Source organism: Canis lupus, chromosome 11 (assembly GCF_011100685.1).
Source record: "Canis lupus familiaris isolate Mischka breed German Shepherd chromosome 11, alternate assembly UU_Cfam_GSD_1.0, whole genome shotgun sequence".
In the NCBI taxonomy this organism is placed as follows: Eukaryota; Metazoa; Chordata; class Mammalia; order Carnivora; family Canidae; genus Canis; species Canis lupus.
The window spans coordinates 5,517,087-5,529,487 of NC_049232.1; the positions used below are offsets into that span (position 1 = coordinate 5,517,087).

Genomic DNA, 12,401 nt, shown 5'->3' on the forward strand with positions numbered 1-12,401 from the left:
TTTGGTGCAAATTTAATTTTATTAAACCTTACAATGAATGTTGTGGCATATCATTTTCCATTATGTGACAATTTATTGGCTGGCATCTGAGTACAGTACTTCTTCTGAAAAATACACAATGGGAAGTGACGAAAGGGAGAAACTAGTTGTTTAGTGATATATAAGGGTGGGGGAAAAAAAGAAATAAGAAAAAGGATGACGACCAATTAGTATCTTTAGGATCTAACTCTAAAATGGTTAAAGTTCCAAGCAATAATGCTGCCGTTGCAGTGCATAAGAATATGGTTATCATCTCATCTGGCCCCCACAATTCTGATAATTACAAGGACTATTTTACCTGTAAAATTCAACCTAAGGTTTCAGCCGGGTGATATAATTTTAAAGAGCAATTTTTTCATACATAAAGAGTTTTCTCAAGTCACAGTAGATGGGGGTCTCTTAAATACTATACATTAAGGTAGTCATTTTACAAGTAAGCAATCACTTAACTTCAAAATTGTAATGGGCACCAAGTTACTTTTTTGCTGATTTGGGTTTTATGCCCTTGTCAGATTTATGGATAAGAAAATGACCCTTTTTTAAAAATCTACAATCCACTTGTCTGTATAAAGTAGACTGATATCTAATCTGAGTAAATGGAGTAAAATGACCGTTTCTTCTCCAGGAATGGTCAGTAGTGGAACATCTAAAATTCAGCAGGTCTGACAGGGCATTTTTACAGAAATGGCATCAACTTATAAATTCCAGCCAACATCACTGTGCTAAAGTGGATAGTTTAGTTCGACCCACAGGAGCACAATTAGCTCATTCAGTTTTAAAGGACTCGTAGTTAAAAAAAAAAAAAGTAACACAATTTTTTTTTTTTTTAAATTCAGTCAACAATTTTGAGGATACTTTCTAACAAAAGCCTTAACAGTGTCTGGGGTCACATTCATTAACCAACCTCCTCCAAAATAAAATCATGGACAGTTCAGAGCTATCAAATCAAATCACTTGTTAAGAACTAACAGTGTTTGGGGAGATGGCCAATGAAGTAGAATTGTATCCCAACTGAAATAAGACAGTTCAGTTCTCAACACTGACGAACAGTTTTAAGCAATCAATATTTAGTGGTGGAAGATGCTAGATGTAAAGAAATCTTTAGTTCCACTAGAGTCGTACAAGTTAAGTTCACCTGTCAAGTAGAGGGAGGTGCACCTAACCATAAAAACATGAAAGCTTTCTTATTCCCTCCCAAAAAAGGAGAGGAAAATATTAAGTCACTGAAAAACCCAATTGCTCAGCTTTTACCCTCAAATTACTGGGATCTACTAGAGTAGATTTACTGAACTTACAGTTTCCCTTTTTAGAAAAAAGCAGTTCATGCATATGTACTCCTTATATCACAAGGTTAGAGGCAAATGATTTCAAAATCTCAATGTCTGATATTTCTAGAATGTGTGTCTAATCACAAACTCTTAATATATGTGATAACTCAAACGTTCCAACAAATCTGCCCATGGTAAATACAGGTTTAAAGTCTCTTCATCAAAAGGCTGGAGAGTGACCACGACTAGTTACATCCCATTCTACCCTTTTTAATGGTGAAATGCAATTCACAACCTAGCAAAATAAGGATAGTTTAAAAAAGATTAAATCTCAATTATTTAACTAGAAAAGTAAGTCTAACGCTTTTTTTAAATTTACTACTATTCGTGAGTTGGGCTTTTTTTTTTTGTTTTTTTGTGTGTTTTTTTTTTAACTGAATAAAGATGAAATAAACCTAAGGTGATTCTTTGCAGTGATGACTCTGTAAATACCATGACATCAACCCTCAGGAGAAAATGCAAGCAAAAACCCAAGTGATCCAGCTCATTCAACTCACAGGTAAACTTGAGGTTTTTTTCCTCAAATAAGGAGCTTTTTATTCAGAACAATTTCTTTAAGACATTTGCAGGGCAAATGTGCTGTCATAAATTTTATTCTGAATAACAATAAAGTGCTGAATGATAATTACCTGAATCTTTTTTAGTACTTTTCATTTATCTTTTCTTAAAAGAGCCCTTTCTGTGGCATTAGCAAAGCTGTTGGGAAGAAAAAACAAAAACAAAAAAACCGTAAAAAAAAAAAAAAAAGAAAAGCAGAGTCAAGCTAATAACTTTCAGTAGGGGAATAGGAAGCACTGCGACCTTTTTGTGTTTAACTGTGGTGACAAATAACTGAGACCAAAGTAATTCATGCAAGTTATCTTTAAAGGTATACGTAAGCTGGAAGAAAGGACACTGTTACTGACCTTTAATACTACGGCAGTAAATTGCGTACTAAAATACCTTAATTATCCTAGATGCCTAGATCTGGCTTGGCAAGCATCATGCCACTGACATGCTTTAGCTCTTTTTGTAACTAAAAGTGATCTGCGGTTCAATCACTGTGTATTTCACTGTGACTCATTAAAGCTGTGTGATAAACTTGGAGGTTAAATTTCAGCAAATTCTCTACACCTAATCACATCATCAGCACAAGCAGGACAACGCTGGTGCAGCATGAAAGGTGGGTCACTTTGTAAAGAGTCTTCCTTTTACTGCATGATATATTAAGATGACAGACCTAAATTTCAACTGGGTTAATGAGTTAGAAGAGATTTGTTTCCCAAATTTAGCACACAATAATTTCAGTGGATTAGAGAGAGAAACCTCAGAAAGAAGAAAAAAAAAAAAAAAAAAACAGAAAAGCTTGAGCTCAGGTAGCCAACCTGCAGCTCTAAAAATTGTCATGCTACAAGAGTACTACTTTCAAAAAAATGAGCTTTATAACAAACTTAAGAGTGTTCTGAGTTGAAGTTGACCAACTGCTGCATAGAAAATGTGCTAACATACAACAGTCAAGTTTAAGCCGGTGCATAGAGAAGATAAAGCACTTATGGTAATTGCAAATGGTAACAGGTCCATAAAGGGTGTGCAACCTAGCATGGGTCCGTTAAGAGGGGAGAAAGTGGTAAGTAGAAATGGTTAGGAAAAAAATCAAGTGGAAATAAGGAAGAAGCTTGGACAAGAGAAGCAGGGAAAAAAAAAAAAAAAAAAGAAGACCTTCAATTGTATAAAATTCACAAACCAATAAAGTATAAAGACACCACTGAAAAACAGTGAACTCTGTCCCAAACACCCAACAGCAAATAGAACCAGAACAGATAAGCCTTTGGCAGACAATTTTAGAAATTCAAATGACATTACATTTCTCAGTAATTCACAAATATATTATATGGTATATTTATATTAAATACTGGGAAACCAATCCTGTAAATTTGATGCTTCTAATGCTTTAGCCAATGAGAGCACGAGGATATCAAGCTAAGTGAATGCTGGTGTTCTCACAACAGTGCTCGTTTATGAGGCAACTGTCAGCGATCCGTGCTTTAAACAGTGCTAAAAGATAGTCGGGTTATCATCTGTGAAGTGAAACAAAGGTCTCTAGCTTTTCTGGGATATGCCCTTTATAATATATTCTATGATTCACTATGACACGTGCAGCAAGACACTGCAATGTGGTATGATTTATGGGCTGGATCAAATTTTTAGCGATTTCCTTCTCGTCCAGCAAGTCACTAGCAGTTTGTTTATGCAAGTTTGTGGCATCAAAATGTGCACCTGATTTAATAAGGAGATTCATGATGTCGGGATGGTTGTTCAGAGCAGCGATGTGCAGGGGGCTGTTGTCATCAGAGTCTCTGACGTTGACGTCAGCACCACACTCTATCAGTATGGCCGTGACTTGCAGAGATGGAAATTTACACACAGGGTACCGCCCTACGCAGGTAGTATTCTTGTCCACAGCCAGGTGAAGGGGGCTGAAGTTATTCTTTCCCCTTGGATGCAGCTTAAGAAACCTATAGATAGTCTGCTTTTTGAAATGGTCCTGTTCTAGAGTACAAGGAACTTTTTCTAACAAGCAAATCAAGTGCAAAATAATGGAAAGAGCCTTATTTAACTGTAACGGGTCAGCTGGACACTGAGTTTGTTTGATGGCTCGCTCTATTTCAAGGACACTTTTGCAAAGGATGCCCATGAGATCATCAAATGTAACGGTGGTGCCCAGCAGGCCTTTAGCTCTATCCTGGAGCATAAAGGAGAACAATTCAGCAAAAGACAACAAGCTGCTGGCGGTCATGGGGCTTAATGGGTCCAAATTGTTCTGCTGCATATCCAAAGCGTACTTCCAGAGGTTGATGCATCGTTTGAAATTTCCAGAATCCGCATAGACAGCGCCTCTGTATCTAATATAGTAGGAGGTATCAGGATGAGAAGGACCCAGAATACGTTCTCTAATTAATAGTGCCTGCATTCTCATCTCATCAGGGTCAGCGATAAGACCTTCTAGCTCTTCTGCACTATTAACCTCCTTGGCGTAATCATAAGCCATTATTAGCGTCTGTGGTACTGGTTTGCTAATTATGTTAGTCCTATCGCTGTACCTCATGTTCATTGCCTTTTTCCAGTATTTTAAGGCCCCAAGTAGATCTCTTTTTTTGTCTACAAATGTAGCTCCCAGAAGCTCTAGAGCATTGATCCGTTCTGTCTTGCTGGTCTGTGCATGGTGAGTCAGAAAATCCACAATATTCGTGTGACCAGTAACACTTGCTGAGAGGAGAGGAGTCATTCCATAACCATCCTTTTCCATCTTGGCACAATACATAAGAAGCATCTTCATGATGTCCAAACTTCCAGATTCTGCACAATCATGCAATGCAGTATTACCTTAAGGAGAAGGGGGTAAAAAGAAACATACTTTGAGGGACCAGAAGACCACATAGCACATAAATGTCGCTTAGCAATCTCAAAAAAGGCAGTTCTAGGCTGACCTTCATGGGACAGGCATACTTTAATCTGAACACAAATGAGAAAAAAATGATTCTCAGCACCTAAAACTAGTGTGACACATTGCAGGGGTTACATAAGTACTTGTTGAGTTTGTTAACTAAATGGCCAAATTAGGCATATAAGAAGATCATGAAAGACACTAAGTGAAAATTCCAAATGAATCCATGGCCTCTTGGGTTTTTTCAATAACGTTTTCAAGTGTGTATTCTGTGACTAAAAAGCAATGAAATGAAATTAACCAGCTATTCAACTTTGCAGACAGTTACTTAACTTTCTGGGTCAGCTTCCACATTTATAAACGAGAAATCTAATCTATAATATCTAAGATTCTAACAGTAGTCAGAAACTATTTTTTCAATATTTCTGATTGCCAAATGAACCTCAGCTGTCTTAATCAAAATTCTCAGTGACAACATACTTTCCTCAGAAAGCACCCATAAGAAAAACATGTCCAGTAAAAAGTGAAAAAATATGTGGGTGGTTCAACTGGAAGTTTAAAAGGAGCCATCTGAAGTATCCTTTCGTAATGGATTATTTCCCTTTGTAATTTAATTTTTTAAACATTCTTTTAAGATGTACTAAATGTTCCAATGCTGTCTTCTTCTTCCCACACATGGATTAAAATGGACAACAAGCTCTGACACATTAGGAAAAGCCCATATGCAACATATTAAGACATTATAACCACCCAAGTATTTTAGCTGCCCAGCTTTAATGCCAAACATTTTACTACTTTTCGTAACAAAAATTATCACACAGACCTTTGATGTTTACCTATGGTGTTTGCGGAAAATGAAAATTTCAACGGTGAGTCATTTTAGGCACATGTGCAGCAAAGAGTTAACACAGCTGGACAACAATGGCATCTTTAGAAAGAGCTACTTGCAGAGAACTCCCAATGTCAACAGATCAGAAAACTTTCCCTCCCATTATAAGGGCAGCCCACTGTTTGTATAAACAATATAGTTTGTGCTGCATACCTGCTTTTCTTCCTGGAGTATGGATTTTGGGGGTATTTCAGCAGAAGGTGCCTATGTGAACGATATCCAATAGAAACCCTGGGCTCCGAGTCTCCTAATGGATTTCCCTGGGCAGACACTGCTCTGTGTAACCTCTTACGAAGAGACAGTGTAAAAAAGCCTGCACACAGATTCTTCTAGGCCCCACCTGTGCCTTTCCCCTTAGGATCCAGCTGCACATCCTTATTATATCACTGTAATAAACATTAGCCATGGCTATAATTATATGTGGACTCACCTCCAGACACGTGAATGGCCTTGGGAGACCCCTGACACAGTATGTGTCCTAGAAACTAGTATATTTTTTTTATTAAATTAAAGAACTTTTATTTTATTATTTTTTTAAGTTAGCTCCATGCGCAGCATAGAGCCCAATGCAGAGTTTGAACTCATGGCTCTGAGACCAAGACCTGAACTGAGATCAAGGGTTAGATGCTTAACCGACTGAGCCATCCAGGTGCCACTAGAAAGTAGTTTAAACCTCAATATTTCACACAACAAATCTATAACTAAAATTTGAAAAAGCCAGTTATTACCCACTGGGGCTTGAATCTCTCCATAGGTTCATCCTGGTTAGTCTCCCATGACACCTACAGGAAGTACATGATTATCTGCATACATTTATTCTAACTCAGGATTTCAAAGGTCTACAACAGAACAGCGTCTGATGAAATTTTTTAGCAATTTGTCTATAAGCCAAGCACTAAGAATAAGAAAGCCCAGAACTTCTGACTACTCGTGTTCATTGGTTCAAAATGATTTCAATTAAACACAGACTCTACCAAATGATTTCGATTAAACACAGACTCTACCAAATTAATCTCCTTTAGGAATCCCTTACCTTCTCCCTTTCCTCTAAGAGACAATATAAGAGAAATAGGTTTAGATGGCATTCTTCTCCATTCAGAGTCACATAAAATCAAGGGTAAGAATGCAAGAGAAGCCAGTTTTTTAATTAACCAAACTGCTGTATTAGAATAACCATACATTAGAAAAAAAGTTTTCTTAAGTAAAAAACCTATAGAATAGTTTCACATCTAGTAATGGTTGAAGTATTAGGATCACCCTCCTGGTAATAACTAAAAAGCTGAAAAATTTATTTTTAAAAATCTGACCACAGGTAGAGAGCTAAAAAGACCATACCCAGGAGAAGAAAGAAAATCAGACACGTCCAGAATTTGGGGAAGCTTCCCCCAGTGGCCTCTTCTGATTCTGGAAGCAGCAGCTAAGAAACTGAGTTTCTGACAGCTGGGCAGGGCCAGAGGAGAAAACCAGAGTCCAGAGTCCCCCAAGAAGGGAACTTTGAAGGCCCCCACACATTTGAGTTTTAGCTCTGAGGTGGCTGCACTCAAGTAGTTGAAGACAAACTACAGACAGACCAGCCACTGGAGGAACCAAAATCCAATTTAAGATCATGTTGATATTGAATTAAAGAAATTCAGGATTGCTAGTGAAAGTAGTCAAAAGGCAGGAGCAAATACAAATATTATTTACAAAAAATAGTATCTAGATATTATCTATTTATTTACTAGGGTTCAAATTACTGTTTTACATTCTTTATATATAACACTTGGTATCCAAACAAAGGAGCCACAACACAAAAAGCAAATAAGAACTGATGGGAAAGCCCTACAGAAGACCCCGATAATACAGTTATTGGACTTTAAAATAGTATTATGCTTAGCAAAGTAAGAGAGACTAAAAAACAATTCTGAGAATTAGGCAGAAAACTGGAAAATACAAAAAAAGAAGAAGATGGATGTTCTAGAACTGAAAATCTCAGTGGGTGGCTTTACAAGCACATTACACACAGCTGAATAGAGAATGAGTGACTGGAAAATCAGTCAGATGAAAATACACAGAAAGAAGCATGGAGATGACAGGCTGGCAAAGCAGAGACAGTGAAGACTCAGAAGGAAACATGTCAGAAGACTAATGCTCTCAAAGCCAGAATTCTAGAGGAAGAAACTGGGCCCAAAGCAATACACAGAAGATAAAATCTAAGAATTTTCTGAAGCTGGTAAAATATTAAAACTATAAATTTAGTAAGTTTTACAAACACCCAGAAAGATAAAGTCAAAGAAAACCACCTCGAGGCAGACTACAGCAAAACTGCAGAGTGCTCAAAGAGAAAACTATTACAGGCAGAGAATGACCTGCACAAGAGCAACAGCTGGGCTGACAGCAAAGCTCTCACCAGGAACAAGAAGCCAGAGGACAACACAATGGCATTATGAAAGCACTATAGAAAAATAACTGCCAACTGAGAATTTTATATCCACAGCAAGAATACATGTGAATGAGGGGCTGTTTCAGTTAAGAACAAAACGAGAAAAACCAATGTATTTATTACCAGCAGATCTAATACTAGAGGGTGTTCTCCAGGCTAAAAGAAGAGGAGTCACATGGAAGCACGGAACTATGATCATAAGCATCAACAAAAGCAGTAAATTTGGGAGAAATACTAACTTTGAAAATAACAAGTGTCTCACAGGGCCTGAAATTCAAATAGAAATAAAATGCATGACAGCAAGAGCATAAAAGTAAGAAGGGGAATTAGAATTAAAGTATTCTAATGATTTTTGCATTGCTTGGACAGTGGTAAACTCAGAAATGTATGTTACTCCTTTGGCAAGCCAAAGTAGTATGGTAACCACTAAAATAATAGAGGGATGCATACTCTGTTACTACAGTGAAAAAATGAAATAAGGAAAAATAATCCAAAAGCCAGCAAAAAGTGAGAGACAAAGAACACAAACCAGGTAGAACAAATAAAAATCAGAAAGTAGGAGGTAAAAACCCAAATGTATCAGTAATTACATTAAATGCAAGCAAACTCAATGTTCTCATTAAAAGACACAAACCATCAGACTGAAAATAGAAATACATAAAACTCAACTACATGCTGCTTACAGGACACACATCTTTTCTTCAAGACAGAAAAAGGCTGCAGTGAAAAAAAATAGAAATAAATGTATACCCTATGTAGAAATGAACCATAATAAGTAAGGAAGCTGTCTGACAGTTAAGGCAAGAAGTATGGTTAGAGTAAAGGAAAACATTTTACAAGGATATAAAATTCAAAACAACATAAAGATACAGTATTTCCAAATTTGCTTTTACTGAAAAGCATAGGTCTGAATTATATAGAGCAAAAATCAACAGAACTACAAGGAGAATCAGACAAACCTGCCATCATGTGACTTGCACACCTCTTTCAGTAGAGAACAAAACCAATCCGGGTAGAGAAGATGTGAACACAATTAACAAACTTGATTTAAACTGACATATATATGGGAACACGTGTAGAATACCGTTTTCTTTCCAGGATATATGAAAGAATACACATACCACATCCTGGCCATAAAGCAAGGTTCACAGAAATGTCAAGGGACTGGTATCACTGATTATGCTCGAAGTCCACAATGCAAGTTAGAAATGAAAGAAAAGAAAGAAAAGAAAGAAAAGAAAGAAAAGAAAAGAAAAGAAAAGAAAAGAAAAGAAAAGAAAAGAAAAGAAAGAAAAGATCTCTCACACATACACACACACACCAACAGCAGCAACAACAAAACATTAGGAAAATCTCCATAAATGTGAATTTTTTTTAAGATTTTTTAAATTTTTTATTATTTTTTATTTTTTATTTATTCATGATAGACATAGAGGGAGAGAGAGAGGCAGAGACACAGGCAGAGGGAGAAGCAGGCTCCAAGCCGGGAGCCCAATGTGGGACTCGATCCGGGGACTCCAGGATCGCGCCCTGGGCAGGTGCCAAACCGCTGAGCCGCCCAGGGATCCCCAGATTTGAATTTTTAAGTACGTACTTCTAAATAACCCATGGGTCAAAGAAGAAATCCCAATGGAAATTTGTGGCTGTGTGAAAATGAAAACCTTAAGTAACAAATCCTGTGGGACGTGGCTAAAACTGTGCTTCAAACGTGCACAATAGAAAAGAAAGGCTTTAAAAAGATGGCTCAGTTTTCATCTCAGGAGACTAAAGGCGAAAAACAGTAAAATTGAACCCAGAGAAAATAGAAGCAAATCATAAAAGCAGACATTAATGGAGAAGAAAAAGGTAGCCATACGTTAGCGCAGCATTTCTTCTTTTCCTGAATGTTACTTATTAGCGATTGCCTCCTTGTGATCTTATATTTGCAATTCTGCAAAGTAGAGAAAATACTTATTCTACAAATAGAAAGCAGGGAAATTGGTAGTAAAACACAAACCTATGTCTCCCAACGGCAACTGCAGTGTACTGCTCATTCCTGGGGTCACATTCTAAATGTTAGTTGTACTAGAATCTGATGAATAAGTTGTAGCTAATATAAGCCAAACCTCATAATGAAACTCCCCCAATCACGTTCCTTTCCAACTCCAACACTTTCATGCTTCCTCTGAAGAAACCGTTGAAAACCTTTTAGATGGCTTTCAAAATGCTACAACACTAATTCCCAAAGCACTATCCGTGGAAGGTGGGAGGGCAATGAAGAAAAATCCATAGTTTCAGAACATGTTATGTGAAGTAAAGCTTCATCTTGGTTACTGAGAACACACAGAAAATACACTATGAGAAATGGATTTTTAAAAGACTGAGATATTATTTGACTCCCTACTTGTCCAGCTTCATTTCTCATCATGTCCAATGTAAACGCCACACTGGGAGTTTCACCAGGAGTTGGCAAACTTTTTCTATAAAGGGCCTGATGTATTTTTAGGTTTTGCAAGCTGTAATTGTCTCTACTGTAACCACTCAACTCTACCATGGCAAGAAGCGTCTGTTGACAATACATTAAATGGAGGCAATCGCTTTCCAACAAAACCTGACTTACAGACATTGAAATACGATTTTCATGGCATTTTTATGTATCACTGAGTACTATTCTCCTTGAATTTTTCCCCTATTAAACTATTTTAAACTATTAAAATATAAAACATCTTAGCTGTCAGACAACACAAAAACAGCAGGTGGGCAGGATTTGACCCCTGGGCCAGTTTGCCAACACCTTCTATAAGGCATTGTCAATACCTGCCATTCACATGGCAGAGACCCTACTTACGCTTCATATTATGCTATCCTAAGTACTGCTCCTAGCACCAGGAACCGTCCTGCTCACATCCACCTCCATGCCTCTGCTTTTCATTTTTCTCTAATACATTCTCTCTTCTTTACCATTTTAATCTCTTGTCCTTCAAGTTTCTACAGAAACTTCAGCTGCCTGAAGACACTTCCTTGTTTCTACCATACCAATGTGTCATTGTGAGGATGCCTGGTGAATGAACGTGTCCCTCGTCCTGGTAGGTATTCCTATTACACCTACTATTATGGTATTATGTAACACCTTGTAATAGTCCAATGTTACTGCCACACAAATCTGTTTTCTTACCTAAATGGTCTATTCCTAGAGTACCAAAATCCTATATAATATGCCAACTAGCAGCACACTGCTAAGGCTAATGTAAGAATCTTAAATTTTTAATACTTGATTATCATACAAAATGATTCAAATTTAGCTTCTGAGGATAAGTTTAAAAAGTAAAGTCTTAGGAGAGGATTTTAACTGCTGTAGCAAGTGTATGAGCATCACACTTTCATGCCCTAGAGGCCCTAAAACAGTGCTTCTGAATTGTAGCCTAGACCTTGACTCAAAAGTTTAGATAAGCTTAAAAAACAAACAAAAACATCATTTTAAAGCAATGATAATTTTTGTCTCTCTATATAGAGGTTTTGAGAAAGTTGTAAATCAGTCCATATAAAACCGTTTCCTGCTTTTTGCCTACATCCTGGGCATTTTCTCACGTTAAGTGATGAGTACAGTCTACACAAACTCCAGATACTACAGTCATTCTCAGTGGCTTTATGGTGACAGTTCAAGTAAGGAGGCATGTCCAAGTTTACATACACACTTCCCTGTTGACATACATATGCACTGCTTCAGAATTTTCACTATTCAAATTAATGCCTAAAAAACTAATGGTAACAGGTGATTGCTGGGGCGGGGGGATTCTGGGAGAGAGGCCAACTACAGAGGAGCATGCAGGAACTTTCCATTCTATCTTTATTATACTGGTGGATAAACTATAGTGTATGTTTACCAAAACTTACAGAACTATATACTGAGAAGGATGGATTTTATGGTGTATAAATTTTACTTCAATAACTGAATGACAAAAAAATTAATGCCTAATTTAAGACAGAATCACAAATGTGTGAGAACTTAAAATACATCTTTAATTCATCCCAAAGGAATTAGGTAATCTTTAAAAGATCTACTTTTATTGTATTCCTTCTGGTACCAGAATTAATTTTTGAATTTTAATTTATATTACTTCTGTACCAAGGCGTATAGGACATTTTTACAGGTCTGTTCACAAACTTTATTTTATGACAAGTCTATTTACCTTCCAATTTCTGGGCTTCTTAGTCTGACTTTCTCCATGCATTTTATAAAATGACAATCAGTTATCTGCTATATTTGCTCTATTAACTGTTTCATTCAAGAGAAAGATGCTTTCAGGATTAAATACATGT

General features: G+C 36.9%; 1 protein-coding gene across 3 annotated transcripts in view; it reads right to left on the minus strand.

Annotated features, from left to right (window-relative positions):
- Positions 1 to 12,401, minus strand: part of FEM1C (fem-1 homolog C) — a 25,227-nt gene continuing 12,826 nt past the window's right edge. For all 3 annotated transcript variants that reach the window (XM_038551842.1, XM_038551841.1, XM_038551843.1), the window contains one exon: positions 1 to 4,730. In XM_038551842.1, the coding sequence (XP_038407770.1) occupies positions 3,421 to 4,730 (1,310 nt within the window). In that variant the 3' untranslated portion in view covers positions 1 to 3,420. The remainder of the gene's footprint in view (positions 4,731 to 12,401) is intronic.